The sequence below is a fragment of the Phaethon aethereus genome, assembly GCF_964289735.1.
Source record: "Phaethon aethereus genome assembly, chromosome: 3".
NCBI classification, from domain to species: Eukaryota; Metazoa; Chordata; class Aves; order Phaethontiformes; family Phaethontidae; genus Phaethon; species Phaethon aethereus.
In genome coordinates, this window is record NC_138576.1 from 116,953,195 (window position 1) to 116,975,317 (window position 22,123).

The 22,123-nt window shown below is 42.0% G+C and overlaps 1 protein-coding gene across 2 annotated transcripts; it reads right to left on the reverse strand.

Annotated features, from left to right (window-relative positions):
• Positions 1-2,225: 2,225 nt before the first annotated feature.
• Positions 2,226-21,455, reverse strand: DHX57 (DExH-box helicase 57; the record flags this gene model as incomplete). 2 transcript variants are annotated; one of them, XM_081998028.1, is made up of 23 exons in its annotated part: positions 2,226-2,369; positions 2,488-2,688; positions 3,683-3,817; positions 4,250-4,324; positions 5,138-5,275; positions 5,392-5,475; positions 5,574-5,669; positions 6,768-7,044; positions 7,855-8,055; positions 8,821-8,994; positions 10,327-10,423; positions 10,768-10,884; positions 11,944-12,146; positions 12,915-12,969; positions 13,640-13,773; positions 14,533-14,657; positions 15,436-15,631; positions 15,888-16,009; positions 16,141-16,334; positions 17,780-18,591; positions 20,031-20,201; positions 20,471-20,623; positions 21,295-21,455. In XM_081998028.1, the coding sequence occupies 23 exons, from the start codon at positions 21,453-21,455 to the stop codon at positions 2,226-2,228; spliced, it is 4,065 nt and encodes a 1,354-aa protein (XP_081854154.1). The 2 variants fall into 2 exon arrangements, with proteins under 2 accessions (XP_081854154.1, XP_081854153.1); XM_081998027.1 differs by having other exon boundaries at positions 21,283-21,455.
• Positions 21,456-22,123: the final 668 nt, after the last annotated feature.

A 22,123-nucleotide genomic window follows, 5' to 3' on the forward strand; every position in this document is an offset into this window, starting at 1 on the left:
GCAATTAATATTTTGTTACAACCATAGTCCCTTGTAAGGCTTGTAAGCAGAAGAGGGATCTGGAAGCAACTGTTCTAAACTAGGGTGACCCAAAAGCCATTGCTAAACACTGCAGGGGGGAGTATTTATTGCAGTTCACATCAAGGGTAAAACTACCCCATGCAAGAGTGCTTTTAAAAGGGAGTAGCTTTTTCTTTTTTTTCTCTGTGTACTGCTGATACAAGCTCACTCCACAATAAACCTGGAGACTAAAACTCTTCTAGTGCTACCTTTCTTTTTCAGTCTTTCTACCCATTAAAGTATTAGAAGGAAGGGGGGAGGTTGGGACTGCAACATATCCACTGTTGTTTTGTGATTGTATCTATTGATGTGTACTTTGTTCCCTTCCCAGACTTGCCCATTCTGCCACTAAGGCAAGGCACTGGGATGTTTTGCAAGTCCTCCCCTCCAGCTGCATGAATACTGCTGTCACCTGCTACATCACCAGCTGTCCTTGCCCTCACCTTCACTTGGGATAGCTCAGGTGGAATTTAGCATGTACTTGGGGGAAGAGTCATACAGACCCTGCTCAAGCACCAGTTTCCATCCAAAACAGTACTCCCTGATGGTTGAGAAGTCATTTATTCAAGAGGCTACCACTTGGAAAGTATGTGGAAGTCTGAGGTGAAAAATGGAATCTCTTCCTATTCAGCTCCACAGTGAACATGAACAGAAAGACTGTTTTCTTATCCTTATTGGCATAGCTGCCAGGCACACAGAAGCAACACCATACTTAACAGGTCTGCTTCACAAGAGCTAATGGCTGACAACATGCTCTGTATACCTCTGTAATACCCTGCCCCAGGACTCCTAGGCCTTAACAGCTCTTCACTAAAACCTCAGAAAAAACCCCAAGTGTCCAGGTGCACAGTTACAGGAGTATGGTGCTAGTGTTGACCAACATTAAGCTAAGGCAACAGTTTAGACTTCTGGTCTCTGTGGGTATGTTAAACTGCATTCTACTGCACTGGTATGTTGGTCTTGGTACTGTCTTTGTCATGCAAGGGTGTGTTGCTGTGAAAGCACTTCTACAAATGTTCAGCTGTGTGTTTTGAAAAAATCAAAGTAGTCCCCAGACAATATACTTCCTTCTGCTCATCTTTCCTCAGCCTGTAGGCTATTTCTAGCTAGGGCTGGTGGTAGGGACAGTGTTTACTCTGGTTTTACTATTACAGATGACAGCAAAGTTATTTCACTGAAGACACTTGCTAGTATTTGCAATTGCTAGTACATCAAGCAGCTTGACTGTAGCAATGCTCAGCATTCCCTGTTGAAGGGAAGAAGTAATAGTTCATTATGACTGTGTCATTTTGCCACACTCTTCTGTAAGCAGGAGTTTGGTTAAAAGTTTCCAAAAGTGGGACTTTCTTCCAGCTGTGCCAGGTGACAGGAGGGCTAGCACCTACCAGAGGAGGTTAACAGTGAGCAGTACCATCCACACAAGGGTCCATTTTTAATGCGCTGCAGCAGTCTACCTATCTCATCTGTTTTACTTTATCACAGCACAGTGGGGGCTGGAAAAGCCTGGCTTTCAGGGGAAATTGCCACACTTTCCTGCAGTTTTACACTGTAACCAGAGCAGCCTGCACTGATCCAACTAACTGACTGATCTGGTATAGTCTCCTTGCCAGAGGACACTCTGTAACTCCATTTCAGAACCACTTGACATGAATCAAAAGGCACCTTTTTAAGGGCCTTGGGTTGAACCTTAAGCAAATCAATCCCTGGTCAGCCAAGACTGACTACCTCAGTCAAATCTTGGTCAAAATGTAGAAGTGAGTTTAAACCAATTTGTGAGCAGCCTCCAGGCATGACTATTACAAGCAGCAGCTAGGTATTGGGTATTTTTGTGACCAGAAAACACTACTGCCAGTGTATAGCCTCATGAAAAAATCACTTTACTTTCTTACTTGGAGGTTTCTGTTCCCCCAGGAGATTTGCCCTTTTCCCATTCCCCAGAGCATACTGTAAGCCATCTTTGAACATGTGAGCTCTCGGCAAACAAAGGGGGGGGGGAACCAAAAACAAAACCCCCAAAAACTTGTCACAATAATAGAGTTGCCAGCTTGGTCTTCCAGAGATCAGTGCCATGTTTTGAGACAACAAATACATTAAGACACTGATGTTACTTGGTCTGTTCTCAGGCAGTAGCAAACAGTGAGTCTTCACAGAAAGCTGTTCTCATGTTACTGTGTGGTCACAAGCTTTACAATCATTCCGATGATCTGAGATCCACGGGGGCACATACATAAATCCATGCTGGGATTCTTGATTTTATCCTGCAGCAGCTGGTCGAGTTCACAGCGCAGCTCTTTCACCAGCTCTGCCACCTAACACATGGTAAAACACAGAGGTGAGTGTAAGGCTCATGAAATGCACCTCCTGCATTCTAAACAAAAGCACAGCTCTGCAGCACTCCCAGTATTATCTCTCTCTCCTTTTCCTTACCTGGTGAGAAGCAGCCACAAACCGTATCCATCCATCATCAAGAGAAATGACAAATTCTCCTTTCTGCAGCTGCATGTGAACCTGCCCACCTCCAAGCAGGACCAGCGGGTACACTGACACCATACTGCAGTCTCGAATGAACACACGGCTGGTCTTGATTTTCTCATGATACACCAGGTAGGGGCTCTCAAAGTGCCTAGTCTAGAACATACACAACATACTTGTTAAAGTGCCACATCTCTTCCTACCTGCTCAAGCAAATATGGGCCCTCCCCTGCCTCTTTTACAGCTGCAAAGAACAGCAAATGTGCCTAAAATGCACTAACAGGCTCTGACCCTTAAGAGCTGCCAAAAACTTAACTTTACCAGTTAGCCCTTGCTCCTTCCCACTTTGCAGTGAGCATGTGAGAAATCAGCTAATTCATCAATGTTTCCCCAAGTTCTTCATTTCATGCTAAGGACATTTTCATGTGCGTGTTTGTTTATGGTCTTTCAAAGCAAGTGATGAACAGTTCAAAGCCTTTGATAACCCAAATATGTGGTTAATGATTAAAAACCCACTTTTTTTTAAAGCAAGTAATTTATATCCTGGAAAAGCAATGAATCATCAAATATGGAGACAAATTTCTTGAGACAAATTATAACCTTATATCATGGCAGAGAGTGAAGAGCTTTTATTGCAGTATTAGCTATTAAGATGGAAAGGAAACTAACTTCAGAGTTTGAGGACACACAAAGTAACGAACAAGAGTATGTATGTCCCTGAATTATTTACCAATAAATAACATTTCAGCTGAAGAGACGAAGCCTGGGGAGGGGAGGTGGGGACAAGTAATATCAGGTGCTATATATGTGCATGCAATCTCAGTCAATGCCGAGGAGAAGCCAGAGGAGCATTGCAACTGCAACATTTTTGTGTGCAGCTTTGCAGATGCAGCTTAAGAAACCATGAACTGGGGGTTTACTGCCGTCTGCTAATTCCACTCCAGAGGCTGGAATTTATTAACTGTGTGCTGAAAAGAACACTCAACTCAGGAACACACCATTATTTTACAATTCTAAAGGGACTGTTCAGTCATGAAGATTTGGGTTTTTTAAACATCAATAGGGACCCTCACTGTAATCTCAACTGCTCAAGCAAAGGCGATTTATTTTATAAAAAAGAGCCTGCTTTGCAGAAAAAAAGAATCTTGACCTGATAATTCACAGATGAAGGGTGAATGTGAACATAACCATCATTTTTGGTAACAAATTTCAGTTCTTCTGCTTTTGGTTGCATTTTGACAGCTCCTGTACTGGTCTTCTGGTATTTGCCCTCTGGCTTTTTCACCTGTATGGTAAAATAAAAAAATTATTAAAATCTGCTGTACCAGAAAACCTTTTTAATTCTACATTTTAATTTTATCAAAACCAGAAATTCTCAAGTAGTAAAACATCAAGTCACTAGAGAAATATTACACGCTGGGTGCTGTCTAACCCTGACTGTTCATTTGTAACCTCAGCCTTCTAAAAAGCTGTAATTTAAAGTAGCTTCTTAAAAACATTTGCTGCTGGTTTCTGTGTGACACTAAAATCAGCCTGTAGGAACAGCAGCAGTCTCAAGCAATACAAACTGCAACTCAGCTGCCTGGCTCTAACATTATAAGCAGCAAGCTTTGTCAACCTAAGCCAGGCTCAAGTCTGCCACAATCAGCCCAGACTGAAAGCAGGCTATGTGGATATGCTAGATAGCAGAAGGGAAAGTGAAAAAGCATTCTTTTACCTGAACAACGTTGGGATACAGTGCAGCACACAACATAGCTGAGATCAGCTTGATGTTCTCTGCATTCGAGTTTGCCTGTGAAATTAATGCATGCATTAGGTATTCTATAGGTAAGTCTATAAAGGTAAAGCCTCGCTTCTGGAATGATTGAATTCCTGAAACTGACTTACTTTCATAGCTGCATTGCAGTGCTTTATAGGGGAGAACCAAGTTACTGCTCCTAAGGGCTCAGGCTAGACCTCGGCTGTGTTCCCCCCACTATCAATGGAGCAAATCTCTTGATGCAGTTAGTGCTGAACCTAATTGTTCCCTGAAGTCTGGCTACAAAGTCGCTTGCCCCCGACAGAAAGCAAGCACACACAAAGCTCACTTCCAACGCACAGTGAGACTCTACAACTACTAAACCCTTAGCACTTCATCATGCAGCCCTAAGAGTTCTTTGGCTCTGGGGGTACTGCTTTTTGAACACAGTCCGCAATGCTGAAATATTTCACTGCCTGCTCTGTAATGTAATTCTGTTCCCAAAATAAGGTTGGCACTAATCCAAACATTCAGGCCAGGTCATGAGTCAGACCCATGCCTTTCCACCACTTGCTGACTTCTAACGTGTCAAATCAACAGTGTTTCACTGTCTCAAAGGAGCAGGTTTCAGCTCACTTCCACATCTGGGCCTGTTCTTCCTGGGCACATATGGCCTCATGCAATCAAGGCTAGTACCAGCACGTATGATGTACAGGGAGGAAGAACAGAGCAGGTAGGAAGTGACTGTTGACAGTGTGAGATTACAAAGCCAGGCTGTGGCCAGAAGTCCACCAGTCCAGAGCCTAGCACCCAGGTCAAATGAAAAACTGCAGCATAATTTTGGAGCATGGAAATTCTGCAAATTACCTCTTCTCCTGTGGCATCCAACACACCATCACCTCCCTGGGACCACTTCTTCTCAATGTCCCTGGCTCTTAACCCCTCCTTCACAAACCCGATGTCAGAAAGCAGTTCTGTGAATTGCCGTTTCAGACTGGCAATTTCCTACAAACAGACAAAGGGCTGTGATGGGAGAGTCCTCAACAGTTGCTTATTTTTGCCACTAGGACTCTGCCAGTGACTCAACCAGTCCCTGTGCAAGGCCACAAAAAATGACTTACCTGAAGAACTCTTCCTGACAAAAAGTTCTCCCTGCAGTAGTTGTAGCTTGCCTGAGAGCCCTGTTTGATACTTAAACACCATCCCTAATTGAAAGGATGGGAGGAAATCTTTAATAAAATATTTCAGTTGAATTTCAAGCACATCACAAACCTCTCGGAGAGGCTACTGAATTTTAGCTCACCTTATAGGCCTGGAGAAGAGCCAGGTAGTCACTATTTCCTAATGCAAACTCCAGCTTCTTTTTGTTTGCTTCTTCCCTTTTATCCCATGGTGACACCTAGACAGGCAGTAACAGATTGTGTTCTTCCCCCCACATAACCTTGGTATTTTCCGAGCAGCTCACAGCTCTAAATGCAAATTTTCTCCATGGATAACAGAAAATATAAGGCATTAAAAAAAATGCCTATTCAACAGCAGAGCACCTAAGCCCATTGCCCTGTCTAACCACAAGAGATCCAAAGGTAAATCTGTGACTGACCAGCTCACAGAAAATACCTCATTTTGGGCAGACCTCTCTGCAGCTGCCAAAGATCCATGCCAAACACCATCCCATCTGACAAATCTTAGCAAGTTAGTGGAGCTGTAGCTCAAATGAGAACGTCTATAATAGAGAACAGCACAGCAAGTCTAAAATCCACTTGGGTCTGAGGGAGAGAAGAAGGTGATAGTAACTCAGGACATTCAAAAAGCTGAATTCAAGTTATTCTATATCATCATATAGAAACTTACAGCACTTGAAGTCAAAATGCTGTAGAAAATGCCCAATAAGCATATGGAAAACAATATGCAATGAAATAACTAGAACAATCTATTTCCAATTCTTTCACAACTATTCTCAATACAAACTATTTGCACTACTAACAATAGCAATCAAAACTTCAAGAAAGTCTGACTTTTCATGCAAGTTTGTACATTGCAGTAGATTACAGCAGCTGATTCAAAAAGCCAAAGTGAAAGTGAACACACAAACTGAGATCCAGACTGAACTCTGCATTCACAGCTCAGACATGTCAACTTCATCATTATCACTGTTTCATAATAATTTCTAACTGCTTCTTATATTGCCATTCATTTCAATTTTTATACCAAATTTGGACAAAATGGACTGGCTGTACTTCTTAGTTCAAATTAAAACTAATATTCATTCTGTTTCTACTGTTCACTTAGAATAACATTCTTGTCACTGCTGCATTGTTCTCATCTTCTGCTTATAACTGGACTTTTTTAATGAGCACTGTATTAACATACAAACAACATAGGTTAAAAGGGAGAATTAAAATACTCAAGTGTAGTACGCTGCTGTAGTACGCAGCATTTTGTTGCTGCATGAAAACACAGAACTTTCAAAGTGGGATACACAGTTAAGAACACTTACAAAAGGCGACTTAAAGGCCAGACTGGCTGCTATAGTTAGTGCAGGATCCAGGCAGCGGAAGATGGTGCCAAACAGCATTAGCTTGCCAATCCTGACATCAACAGGCAGAGAAGCCAAGTGATATCCCAGAGGGGTGAGCTTTTCGTCTCGAGTTAATGCTCCCAAGTCTTGTAGTCGTAGCTTTGATGTTTGCAAAGACTCAGTTCTAGGGGGCTCAATTAGTCGTGATAAGACAGACTGAAGGCTCTGTGCAGAAAACATCTCCAGAATCTTAATTCTTAAGGGGGTGGGGGGAATTTAAAAAGAAAAAAAAGCAGCTTAGTTCCATACACAGGACAAAAAAGCAAGCTTTTATAAAAACAAAACAAAAAAACCAACAGAAACCATGCTTCTAGGAACATGCTCCCTAGAAGAGGGCCTGTAACATGTATTTCAAGTCAGGAAGCAACATGAAAACATTGGGGGGCAGTATACCTCATCCAAACTCACAGTCCATAAGAACAGATTCCTATTTAGCACACTAGAGTTTAAAATAAAGTTTTTACTGTAAAAAAAAAATTTGTACAAAAAGGAACCGAAACAACACAAAGAGGTGCACAGTGTGCAACAGGGACAGGAGGGCCTCTTCATTTAGTATTTGCATGATGGTGGTGCTCGATCCAGGCTGTGGGTTTACTGTACTATGCTGCACAGAAACAACACAGGAGAGTTTACAGCATAAAGGGGCAACCATCTACCATGGATCTGGAGTACAGGAATACAACCGACTTCTCTGGTGATGAGAGATCTGAGACATGTATCTTTTTCCCAGGGTCAGACGAGAGCTAAGGAATGTGAAGAAGGGCAGGGAGAACTGATGGAGGGTGCGATTCGGGGAGGGTCTGGATGCAGAGGCAATGTGACAGTAAAATCAAAACAATCAGCTGACAGAGCCTTAAATCTCCAGAGCAAGTTTCTTGGTCTCATGATGTGAGAAAACACTGAGGAAACTAAACACCTTGGTAATGGCATTCCAGGTGCTCCCTGCAGTGGAGGAAAGATGTTCTGCACGCTGGCTTTTTCAGGCAATACAGGAACAACAGCTCACCTTAGACAAAGCTGCTCCAAGGGCACCCTTTGTATTTCTGGTAACTGCTGTTTTATAAGATGATGGTTATAGTGATGGCTACTGAAAAGATGAAAACAGACGCCTGAGGCTACACGGCCTGCTCGCCCTTTCCTCTGCAGAGCGTTGGCCTTGGACACAAACGTGTCTTCCAGACTTTCCATTCCTTTGCTTGGGTCATATCTACAGGAGAGCAAGAGACAGGCTTATATTCATGAATGTACAGTGAACAAGCTGGAGGTCACAGAATCATTAAGGCTGGAAAAGACCTTTAAGATCATCAAGTCCAACCATCAACCCAACACCACCATGCCCACTAAACCATGTCCTGAACTGCCACGTCCACACGTTTTTTTGAATACTTCCAGTGATGGTGACTCCACCACCTCTCTGGGAAGCCTGTTCCAATGCCTGACCACTCTTTCAGTAAAGAAATTCTTCTTAATATCCAGTCTAAACCTCCCCTGGTGGAACGTGAGGCCATTTCCTCTCATCCTATCACTAGTTAATTGGGAGAAGAGACCAACACCCACCTCACCACAACACCCTTTCAGATAGTTGTAGAGAGCGATAAGGTCTCCCCTCAGCCTCCTCTTCTCCAGACTAAACAACCCCAGTTCCCTCAGCCACTCCTAATAAGACTTGTGCTCCAGACCCCTCACCAGCTTCATTGCCCCTCTCTGGACATGCTCCAGCAACTCAATATCCTTCTTGCAGTGAGGGGCCCAAAACTGAACACAGTTGAGCAGTCAGATGCTGCCAACTTCTGTATGGACCCAATTCCCACCCCTGCAGTTGGATCTGAATCTAGACTGGCTTCTTCCACCTTGCAGCAGCTTTCCGCAGTTCCTTCAAGATTTTCCCAGCTCTTCGGACAGCTAAAGTATGCAGCTCAAGGCATAGAGCAGTCTCACAGATCACAAAGCCCTGAAGAATGAACCCCAGTACCTTTTCTCCTTCATTTTTCCAGAATCAATGACATAGACCACATCATCAATGGTGACAGATGTTTCTGCAATGTTTGTAGAGATGATGATTTTGATAACTCCTGCAGGAGGCCTGAGGAACACAGACTGCTGTTCTTCACTAGACAGTGAAGAATGAAGCGGATAAACGACACACCTGGAAGGACAATATGACAGCATTCTCAGTGCCATCTCCAGCCTTGGAAAAGGCTGGGAACAATCTTGGGAACAACCTCCCTGCACACACTTTTGCTTCACTAGTACTAGACACTGCCCACAGCCATTCAAAGCAATATGAAACCAGCAAACTTCTCTGCCGTATCACCTTTAAGACACAGAATTATAGAATCATTTAGATTGGAAAAGACCCTTAAGATCATAAGAGTCCAACTGTTAAGCTCACACTGCCAAGTCCACCACTAAACCATGTCCCTAAGCACCACGTCTACATGTCTTTTAAATACCTCCAGGGATGGTGACTCAATCACTTTCCTGGGCAGCCTGTTCCAGTGCTTGATAACACTTTTGATGAAAGTATTTTTTTCTAATATCCAATCTAAACCTGCCCTGGCACAACTTGAGGCTCTTTCCTCTCATTCTATCACTTGTTACTTGGAGAAGAGACCAACACCCACCTCACTACAAACTCCTTTCAAGGTAGCTGTGGAGAGCAACAAGGTCTCCCCTCAGCCTCCTTTTCTCCAGGCTAAACAACCTCAGTTCCTTCATCTGCTCCTCACAGGACTTGTTCTCTAGACTCTTCAGCAGCTTTGTTGCTCTTCTTTAGACATGCTCTAGCACCTCAGTATCCTTCTTGTAGTGAGGGGCCCAAAACTGAACACAGTATTTGAGATGTGGCCTCACCAGTGCTGAGTACAAAGGGACAATAACTTCCCTAGTCCTGCTGGCCACACCATTTCTGATACATGTTCTAGGGGAAGGTGGAGAAGTTTACAGAAGGGACAAGTCTCAGAATATTGTTGAGCAAAAATTTTGCCTCTTCTGAAGAGTCTAGAATCTGGAATGTCAGACTGGAAGAAATCACTCCAGCTAACCTTTCCATGGACATCTGTATAAAAACTGTTTAGTCAAGGAGATTCAATTACATCTCCATGTAACAATCTAAGGACAAATACAACCACAACTGAATGCATCTCAACAAATGTTCTGAAACAGAAAAAGGGCTGAGATGAAGTTTTCAACAGTCCACTGGATCATGCAGAGGCACAAAATGGAGAACATTCATCAGTAGGGTCTCTGAGAACTTCAACAACTGACCTTCCTGAGTTGAGGAGAAAAAAAACAAAAGAGCAAGGCTGTAAGATAGTAGAAAAGAAATGACCCTGGCTGGAGTCAAGACCTTCATATCACAAGCTATCGCAGGCATTTAATAACCTTTATTTATCCCTAGATAGAGGCAGGCTTTGTGCAGGAAGCTACTCTTTATTTATGGGTAAAGACCGATAGTTTTGGAGCTTTTCTGCCTTACCTCTTGCTGTGCCTGTTATTAAAAAGAGCATTAGACTGGAGCTGCTCGTAAAGCATCTTGATCTCTGCTAAACCAGGCAAAAATATCAATACAGCACCTGTACATGTAGGTTTAAAAAAAAAAAAAAAAAAAATCACTCAACAGACAGGACAGCATGATATTTTAAAGTGCAGAAGGCCCAAGTCAAAACTCCAGCTCTGTTTTGCAATTATTGTACAAAAAACACACAGGCTGCAAGAGTCTCTCACCAAAGACTTTCCAAAGTAGACAATTCTCTCACCATCTCATGTATATCAGGGGCATTGTTACTCAGCTAGAACTTTTTTTTCAAAAATAGTAACTCCAGAAACTCTCCATGCAAAACATTAGCTTTGGGCTGTCTATAAGTGCGCAGCCTCCATGAATCTACTTTTGTTTCTCTCTCAAGGACAATGAAATTACCAGGGGGGTATGAATGTCTGCCAGCAACTATCCATTCCAGCAAGGCTTCAATTAATTCCAGATTAACTTTGTCCAAGTCCATGACAGACATTGTTTTCAACACTGCCTTGTTAACCCCTGAGGAAAAAGAAATAAAACACACAGTAAGTCCATCTCTTGTAAAAACGTCTGCTGGATGCACTGAACCAGTGTGACTGCAAAACCAACCACACCTTGGTTTAAACAGCATCTGGCTTAGACCAGACACAGGTAGCTCTGTAAGTGACTCAATGCGTCACATTCCCCCTCCACTTCAATGCTTTCCTCTGTTTCAGCTCTTCTGTTCCTTTCTCATGCCTTACATTGGGCTCACACCAGCCCTGTGCACAGCCTAGATCAGCATTCAGCTACTAGCAGAACAACACGCTCACATACTAGTGGTAAGAGGAGCTGAAAGCCTTCATATGGCCACTTACAGATACTTCCAGGACTACCTTCTCAAGCTCTCTCTCCTCCCTTCCAATGTTTCTTACAGACACTCAAAAAAAAAATCCAGGTTCCCTTACTCTTCTGAGACGGTTAACTGTCTAGCAGCAATCTGAAGCTTTTAAGCAATGGCTCTCACTCAATACCACTGTAGTGCTCACCATAAGGGTGTGCAGGGAGGAACTCTTCAGGACTAAGCACAAGGAGGATTTTGATGATAACAGTGGGAAGTTCATGGGAAGGTCTGCCTCTCTTACTAGGGCATTCACTGAGTGACTGAATTTCTCAAGGAAGGCTTGTCGTGCTGAAGTGGCCTGCTTGAAGCAGGCAGATACATGCTTGTGCTTTAAGTAAAGCTGCTCCAGCAAGCACAGATCCAGAGAAGAAAGTGGAATTAACAAGGCATCTTTCAGATGGGATGGAAACAGACAGCAGCTGAAAACTGTCCATTTTCAGATGCTAAGACCTGTTTTCAGCCAAGATGTTTGTTCTAGTTTAAGAGAACAATGCGTTCTCTCTCTTTTTTTTTTTTTTTTTTTTTAAGCTGGCAGGAGGTTTCTGATCTCACCTAGAAGCAGTGACCTGCTTAACTTCACAAGTACAAAACTCTGAAATATACATATGCATTCAACACACAGTATCATATGCTAACATACCATTTTGGGTGGCAAATGTTACATGCCCATTTATTAGATTTAAGAAGGAGGTCACCTTTATATCGTGTAAGGAGCTGCTTCAGAGTTAGTTTTTGGTCTGGATCTGAATCTCTGACAACTGCATCAGTGCCTTCCAGAACGCCAGCACATCTCAGGTCCTCCTCTACTTCTTCAAATGCAGTTCTTTGGTGTCTTCCACTCTGTTTGTTTTCTTGCTTCATCTTGCGCCTGTAGGGACTACTGTCCTCTAAAACATACCTGACCAGCAGAACATTTAGTGGCATGGATAGAAGCTTAACAGTCTCCTTCTAATAATTAACTACAAAGACAGGGTATGAAAAGTATTTATATAAAAATCTGAGAGGAACGTTGTATAAGGGGGTTGCAAAACCATAGACAGCATCAAGGTCAAGATGTCCTTCCATACCGAGATGTTGGTCTTTTAAAAGCTGTGATGTGAAAGACTAGGACTGCAAACTTGATCTTGACAGCTAAGTGGGCAGCTCAGAGCAACAATCCACAAATAATTTACAATAGCTGATCAATTTACTATCTGGAATACCTGAGCTGCTGTGACTCTCCAGTAACTACAAGTGGTAACAGGAATCTGGTACCTGAGCTGCAAGGGAGGGCTTACAAAGAGGAGTTGTTTGGTATGCTTTATTTTTCACCTTCAGTGCTGAAAGCTACCTTCAAATTTCTTTTGCTTACCAATTTCTAACCACCAATGAAACAAGTAAAGCACAAGCACTGACAAGCTCTTCATGGCAAAGCTCACCTTTTCTTGAGTACTTATGTTGTATTTAATGCAGAAAGGCTTGTTTTGGCATGAGATCCCAGACTGCACTGCACTATAAGAAGTATGGTTTCAAGTCCATGCTTTAGTAGAATTCCAAGACTGCAGATGGTGGGGGAAATCTGAGTGGATTTAATTTTTAAATCTATGCACAGAACTACTGCAGTCTCAAGGTCAACAGTGCAACCTCAAAGGACACATACATCTGAGAATGTTTGGCAATTTCATACCTTGTCATTGCAATCACGTCTTCCAGAAAAAACTGATCCACAGGAAATGTTTGACCTAAAAGGAAACATGAGAATAAATCTGCATGCCACACAACATGCAGAAAAAGAGGCAAAAGACAAAAGATGGTTATCATTTCACACAGGTTTCAGTGTGAAATGCTTTCATCATTTCAAACAGTGTCATACACTGTTTTACAGCTCTCATTTATACTGCACTCTTCAATACAATTTCTGTCTAGGACAAAGAGTGGATACTTTCCAAACATGGTTTGGTCACATGCACTTACACAGTCAGAGAAGGGCTTATGGGAACATACCCCTGAGGCTACATGCTTCTGTCATGCTCCATGTAATAACTTAGCAATTTAAAAGGCACATTTAGCTAAATGTGTACACATCCAGCTGGATCCTCTCACTGCTTCTTTTTCACAAGGATAGAGAAGAGTCTTCAACTGTGGTGAAACTAGCTGAGGGAACATACACCATACAATTTTGGTCTTTTGGGGAAGGAAATTCTGCTGGTATAGAGACAGGACAAAAAAGTCTTCTCTCTCCTAAATCTCATTGTCTAAGCCCTTGGAGTCATAGTTCTTGTATACTCATCTTGCCACTTTGCAAATTAGCCCCTTGCACTTGAATTGAGAAACTCTTCTCAAGCAGAAATACTGAAAACAAACCCCTAAAACAATGAATGTGACAAGTCAATAAATATGAATGGTTTTCACCTGGTATGTTAATAATTGGACAGGAGTGAAAGTATTGAGAAAAAAGCTCTGCATTCAAGGTGGCACTCATTAGTATAATGCGCAGGTCTGGCCTCTGAACCATTATATCCTTCAGAACCAGCAGCAAGAAGTCACTGAAGAAAACAAGCAAAAAGACATTTGAATTTCCTCAGTGCTAACTTTCAGAATCCTTTTTTTCTCCCCATTCTGTCCACCTTCTTGGTGTTTTCAAAGGCACAGTGATACCACCACAGAAGCATGAGCTTCTCAGAATGTCTGGGGGCTAATAATACAATAAATTAATGGAAGGCAATCTGCCTACTTTTTGGTTGTCCCTTAGTAGAGTGTCAGGGTTACAAAAAGCTCTAGCTACCTTATAAATTAATTAAATTAATAACAAAACAAGAACATTAGGTAACAAATTAACTCAAAATAACAGATTAGTCTTTTTTGCTATGCTTCATTACTGGAAGAAAATGTGAGCACTTGTCCCTTGCAGGTGCTCTGCTGAAGTCTGCATCAGGAGAAATAATTCCCAAAAGAGCATGTGAAGAATTGGGGTATTTGGTAAAAGCTGAAACAAGGGAAGAACCAGACAACTGTGGTTAAAAAGTTACTTAACCCTCCAGCCCCATTCAAAACCTCTTTTCAGCAACAGTGCAATGTCATGGCAGATTGGAGGCACAGAAATTTAAGAGACATGCTTTCTTTGCAAGCTGCTGCAACACAACTTCCTATTGACCAAAGACAAGAACCTAAAACCAGACTCCTTCCACCATGCCACATTATGGCCACAGGATCAACAAGTCTGACTTCAGTTACTTGCACCTTAGTCACCTTTATCCTTCTGACTATGTTTCTTCATTTTGCGTATGGCATAAAAGATTATTTACCTTTCTTCTGTTCTTTCGTGAACTTCATCAACAATTACATGTGTGATTCCCTGCAAAGTCAGATCTCCTTCCAGCCTTCTCAACAGCACACCAGTAGTGCAGTACAAGAGTCTGGTAGCTGATGACTTGAACGGTAAGACAAAGCATTCAGTTGACTTTGTGCAACTTAACATAGTGCAAAGAGAACAGGTGTTGCTGTAAAGCATTCGGTTTCAGCTGAGTGCCAGGTTTGGCAGAACGGGAACAAGCAATCCCTGCTGGAGATGGGCTGAAGCATTTTTCTTTCTTGATTAAAACTGAAGAGTATCTGCTTCTTACCAAGGGGCATTACTAACTATAAGGGGTAAACAAAAAATCTAAACTGTTTTTCCTGTGGAAGTTGCTTTCTGATAAACAACTCCCTAGAAGGATTTAGTGAATGCCTTTTTTTAACATAGTTCTTGGAAAAAGCAATCGGCTGCAATGTAGACAAAATTTCACTTCGCAAGGCAGCAGTTTGAACTCAACCCTCCCTTCTGGCTGACTGAAGCTGTACCCTTCAATCTCTGCTTGGGAGACAAATGGAAATGGAGGCAAGTGGAAATGAAGTCAGTAGCCTTCCAGAGGACAGAAGTATTACTCATACTCTCAGACCCCTTTACCTGTCTCTTTGCCTTCTGTCTCAACAGAAAGAAAAACAACAATACAAGACATAGTACTGCACTCTTTTTCTGTAAACTGGACTGTACAACTTGAGATGAAATAAAATACAGAATATATTTCATAATATAATATAAAATATGGTGATACAGACTTGCTTATCTCACTATATGGCAGATACAGGGTAGAGATTCTGTATGCTAGCGAAGCACTAAGCACATTTTAATACAACTAAAAGAAAACCAACAAGCAAAGCATATATACCTTTACACTTTCTAGACGGATCTGATATCCAACAGTGAATCCAATCCTTTCTGTTCTTTCTTTGGCTACACGTTCAGCCACAGAAATAGCAGAGATCCTACGAGGCTGAGTGCAGATGATGTTTGCAACTCTGCTTGGAGATCCTTGTAATGAAGCATCCAAAATAAACTGAGGAATCTGAGTGGTTTTCCCACATCTGCACAACAAAATCAGGGATTAAAAAAACCCCACAAACCTACCGCCTTTCAGCCATGTAAATTAAGATGACTGCATTCCACTCGAAATTTGCTTTGTTTCATTAGTGTCATCCTTCACATGAAGTTCATCTAGGACTGCTGTCACTGCTCACAGATGGACCATGACCCTAACCTTTTCACAACATGGATACATATTTCACATTCTTCTGTGTATACTTTGATACATGAAGTCTGTATGTGCAATCACACTCTTACCCCGTCATGCCACTCACAACAAGAACTTGATGGTTGTTCAGCAAACCAAGAATGGTTTCTCTCTCTTGCCACGCAGGGAGCTTCTGTCTTTCATACAACATGGACTGGAAGTGCCTAGAAGACTGATGCACAAAAACAAACACCACAGCAGTGAGGACACACACTGGAGTGGAACAGAACCATTTGATACAGCAGCCTGTGGTTTAAATATATATTTCTCTAAAGTAAGCATGAAAAAAGATATTCGTTATACCTTTTTCAGCTGAAATTGCATGCAGATTTTAATATTTTCGTTATATAGAGACTTTGCCTGCACATCATACTTTTTGGAAAGCTTTTTCTTGAGGTTCACATAACTCTCATTCTCCACAACAACTTGTTCAGACCTATCTTCCTCCTCCTCTTCTGCCACCTCCTCTTCTTCCTGAGGCTCTGACGCTGTTGAGGCTTGAGACAGAGAATGTACAGTTAGGTATTCTTGTTACTAAGGAACAGGACCTCATCAGCACTGCAGAAAAGACACACATGTTCCAGGAGCATTCTCAACAAAGAACCTTGTTAGACTGGAGCTGAGTGTCTGCAGGACATTTTTTGACATGCATTTAGTTCAACACTACCAGCAAACCTCCCCTCACCCCATCAAACAAACCACAACCTCTCCAGCTTCAACCCACTTGTCACTACCCCTGCACCAGCTGTGCTCTGCAACACTATGGTCTGGGTGGCCACACAGTGAACCAGACTGGTAACTGGTTTGCCTTCCTTAACACTTTTCATGTGTCTCAGCTCCCCTCTCCAATTCACCACATGACCACTTCTATGGAGCACAAGACTGTGATGGCAACACCAGCTTAAATTAATTCAAACTAAACTGTAACATTAAGTGTTAAGCCACTGACAAGTACTTTTAAACCAAGGCTGAAAGTGGACCCGTCACTTTGGTGCCTACTGGCTATCAATTGAATTGGGATTTGCTCAGACAGTAAAGTCAGCCCTTGAAAGTTTTAAGGCTACATTTACATTTAATTTACATTTAATACATAAATAATGTATTTTATAACATAAGGAAGATTATTTAGAACCTCTGATTCCAATTTCTGGAACAAAGCTGTCTTTCTGTGGAGCTGTTAAAAAATGGAATAATTTGTTTTACTATAATAAAAAAATAGGCTGTCAACTATTTAGGTGCTCTAAAACATGATGCAGTTGTTCTTGAAAACTCTCCTGAAGAAAATTTGCCTTAGATAAAACAGTTTTGGAATTGAGAGCCTGCAGGTCATCTACGCCATGCAGTTGCTGTCACCCTGCCACGAGTGACACAGTCCCAACTCTCCCCCTGTGAAATCAACCTAGTTGTACTTGCATGCAGAAAAAGGGATGATACCTTGTACAACGTTCTAGAACCACTTGCAACATTTACTTAGCCTTAAATCCACCTTTACAAAATTAATTTTGAGGAGGGTTGGTAATTAAAAAAAGAAAAGTTTCTGAATAGATGAGTAGCAGATGCACCAAAGCTTGCAAACAACCTTCTCTGTTGCCTTCCAAGCACACTTCTCTGGTCAGTTTTGGTGAGCTCACACCACATCTTTCAATGGCCTTATATTGATTGTGTGGGAATAGGCATCATTCACTCTGGCAACCCAAACTCATTATCTCTGTGCTCCTTTAACTTCATTCTTGCCAGCAGAAAACGTCTCTGCTGCAGCTTTATTATGGAAGGGACTTCCTGAGGCACAAACAGATTATGGCTCTGGCTCACCACATGACTTTAATCTCCATAAATAGATGTGGAACAGGTGCCTGAATTGGGTGCTCTGATTTCTTTTTTTTTTTTTTAAATCTTTTTGACCATTCTCAGCCTAGAAACTGTAGAAGGAAATTTGGTGTACCTTCAGACATTTGATTTGAACCAGATGTGCTCTCTGCCTGTAGCTTTACTGAAGGTGTTGCCAGCAGAGACATAGGACGAACACTGTACTTGTGGTAAGTATTTTTAAGTAACTTGCTTATTTCAGATCCATCTTCTAAGCAAGTCACTAAGGTGTACACCACTGGTTCATTAGACTCTGCAGCTATCAAGGCCTTTCCAAAGAGGAATTCAGCAATGTGTAAACGACAAGCAAGAGGTAGATTCTCATCAGTGGAATAAAATGCCACAAGAGGTGCCTGGAGTGGATACTTGTTTTCTTCAGGAAATCTTACTTCAAGTTCATATATAGGACCATCATTGTTAGGTCTGAGATGAGCATCATCTACAGAGATCCTAGCTGGGTTTTGTGGGTGCTTTGGAGAGAATTCATGTCCAAATCTGCATTTTGAACCAAACCTGCAGCCTCCTTGGAGATAAAATTTACATACTTCCTTTGAAGTCTGCTTTGCTGTGTCCCTAATACAACCACCCTTTTGTTTAGATTTGCTGAGCCTGTTTGCTAGGTACTCCAATTCCAAACTAAAAGTCCAAACACGGTTTTGAATTCTTTCGACAAATTTTTCTCCATAGATTGACTGGAGGGCGAAAGCCTCTTCTTGTCTCTGTTCTAAACATTCTTCTCGACTGCCTTCAGCAGCTGTTGCAGAAACCTGCATCTTCTCTCCATATCTTTCGGTAAAGCACTGCAATAGCAAATACTCCAATGATGCCCCAATATTACCATTGCAGGATCTCAGTACTGTCCTACAACGCTCATTGTCAAAACCATACCTGCGACGAAACAGAGACAACATGGCAACAAATGAGTGACAGAGACTTGTTTGAAGCAAAATAACCACAGATCTGCTTGATTAGGCTTACAGTAAGGAAGCATGTATAGCATGAGATATTACTACTACATCAAAATACTGATGATATTTTACATGACAGTGGCAGGCAGTAATTTGGTGCCTGTGAATGCTAGTCAGTTGTTTATAAGGTGACAAATTAGTTTATATGGCAATCCCTAGTATCAATCCAGGCTGGGGGATGAAGGGATTGAGAGCAGCCCTGCCAAGAAGGACCTGGGCATACTGGTGGATGAAAAGCTGGACATGAGCCAGCAACGTGCGCTCACAGCCCAGAAGGCCAACCATATCCTGGGCTGCCTCAAAAGAAGCATGGCCAGCAGGTCAAGGGAGGTGATTCTGCCCCTCTACTCCACTCTGGTGAGACCCCACCTGGAGTCCTGCATCCAGCTATGGAGCCCTCAGCACAGGAAAGACACGGAGCTGTTGAAGCAGGTCCAGAGGAGGGACATAAAAATTATCAGAGGGATGGAACAACCTCTCCTATGAGGAAAGGCTGAGAGAGTTGGGGTTGTTCAGCTTGGAGAAAAGAAAGCTCTGGGGAGACCTTATTGCAGCCTACCAGTACTTAAAGGGGGCTTTTAAGAAAGATGGGGACAGACTTTTTAGCAGGGCTTGTTGCAATAGTAAAAAGAGTAATGGTTTAAAACTCAAAGAAGGTAGATTTAGGCTAGACAGAAGGAAGAAATCTTTGACAGTGAGTGCAGTGAAACACTGGAACAGGTTGCCCAGAGAGGCCCCATCCCTGGAAACATTCAAGCTCAGGTTGGAAGGGGCTCTCAGCAACGTGATCCAGTTGAAGATGTCCCTGCTTATTGCAGGGAGGTTGGACTAAACCATCAACGGTCCCTTCCAACCCAAACTATTCTATGATTCTATCTCACACCTCAGAATGTAGCACATAATAGTTACAGGATTGGATTTCCCTGCCGAACTATATAAATTAAACTCTTCAGAAAAAGCTGAGTCCTCTCATATATAAAACAATCTCAAACAAAGAAACAGTAGTTAATAAATGCTCATATCTGAGCAAAATGGATGAAGAACATTTACACGGTTTTGAAACATTACGTATCTGGAAGAAACATATGTATACCAGCAATTGTCCCTGAGCTTTCCCAGTATCTGTTTCATTGTCTTGGAAAAAGAACTGAAAACTTTACTGATAAAAGGCCAGAGTGATTTATTTTCATAAACCATTATTTTAAATTAATATATAAATTTGTAGGAGATAGATACAAACTAATCAGTTCTGCACATATAACTTCCCTGGAGTCAAGAAGTCTAAGCACTGAGGGCTTACAGTATCCAGACTAGCGATTTACCTCTTCAGGATACAAATTATTCACTGAAAAGCATCACCTGGAGAGTTTGTGCACAGCAAATGAAGACACTTCACTTTCCACAATTCTGTGCTCAGCTGGCTTAGCAGATGACCTTTGTATTATGTGAGAAACTTCCTGATCTGTTGACCAGCACTGTTCATCATCAAGGTAATGAGGCTCATCATTGTCTTCACCAGAACCAGCTACTCTGATAAAAAGAGTTATCAAATTAATATGAAACAAAATTATACTGTTGAGGAGACATAAAACTCTGCCTCTGCAGTTTTAAATCCTCCATTTAAATGGAGGATTCTGCTATCCCTTTCCTAGAGTTAATATTGTAGAACAAAGTAGACTCAAAACCACAGGACCTGAGAGCAAATTAAAAGAAAAAATACCGTTTTCATTTCTAACAGTGTGCATATTAAAGCGTGCTCATCTAGAAGAGCTAGAAGTAGTGCCTTTGTTTAAACTAACTCTGATTCAGGAGCCAGCTCCTGCCCTTGAAGCTCCTGAAGAAGTTCTTTCACTCTTCTCTGGTTCTCCGATGTCATGTGTATGGTCTGCAGAGGCATTCTCTCTTCAGGTCTCCGTTTCATTTGCCCTCTTCTTCTGGCAGAAGCATTTGATCTATAAATGAAAACAGACCATAACAAGGACTTATTTGCCTGTCTCAAATGATCTTGACTGAACTGGGATGTGTTAGGACCTAACCCTGTAATTCAAAACAGGAAAACCAAAACAAGACAAGTCCATCACCTAAGGATTATTCAGCTGGGTTCATTCTTACGTTACCGGGATGTGTGTATCTATATCTGCACACACAGAGGCATGCATATATGTATTTTATCCTATGTCAAATCCAAAGTGATTTAATAAACACTTTGCTAGGTAAAGCTGTTATCAGACCACAGTACAACCACGTATTTCTAAGCTAGATTGGTCAGAACACATTCAGGATACTATATTCATTCTAAATTGCTTATTTTCCATGGCCCAGCTTCTGCTTTGTAATACACAAAAATGAATATTCTGTGTTTATTAGTGTTTTCGGGACAAAGACATTCTGAAATTACCTTGTGACCAAAGAAGAAAATCAGAGGTTCTAATCTTTTTAAAAGTCCCCAAACCTTCCTAGCTACAAAATGTTAAAAATGTTAATCAAAAAAGACATGTAAAAACTGCTTCATCACCCCTTCACACTTCTGCATATTCAAAAGTGTCCAAAAACCAGCCCCAAAGTATCCCAAACATCTCTGTGCCAAACCCCTCCAAATTAACAGAGAGACCTGGATTCCAGCCTTGGTTCCTCGAGGAGAAAAAAGTCATCTCCATCGTCCCAAATTTTGGTTGAACATTTCCTATTTCCACCAAGTTGAGACTTGTTGGAATGGCCACTGCCTCCTCTCCCTCTTCCTCCTCCTCTGTTGGGCTTGCCTCTTTTCCTCCCTGCTGAACTCATGTTCTCTTGCTGAGGAATGGAAGAAAAATAGCCCTTATGAAGATGACTTAGCACATTGCAAATGTTTGGCCACACATTACATTATTTGTTTTTCCATGTGACAAGAGAAGATACTCTCTCAAACCACAGTTTAATTACCTGTATGTCGGTATATTTGTATGCATGTGAAGCAATGCACATTTTTCTAGAACACTGTTAAACAAGTTCTGTGGTTTTAGAAAATAAAAGTCATATTCACTCACAGCTGTTCAACTAAAAACTGCAGGATCTCTGGCAAAAGGTTGAGCCTACCAGCAGTGCTCCCTAGCCGGGGAGCTCCAGTTCTGCCACTCTGATGGAATTTTCTTGGACATGAAAGCCCCAAGGACAAACCTTCAGCGAAACTTTCAGAGCAGAAAGCAGCCTGTGCCCTGCCACTTTTCAGCTCAGGAGTTTGCAGGGCTGAGAGTAAAAGGCTGCAGGGGAGCTGAAGCCAAAGATATAGTTTGTCTCCACATTAACCTGCTCCTGACCCATCCCCTTCTGCAAGGAACTGCCCAGATGGCTGAGCGCTCCGTGGAGCCTAAGCAGGGGAGTGCTTAGGGACCTGTCTTGGAAAATAGAAGCCCTCCGCTCCTTCTCACAGCAGGATCTTCACCAGCTCTGACACAACAAGCCCATTAGCATTA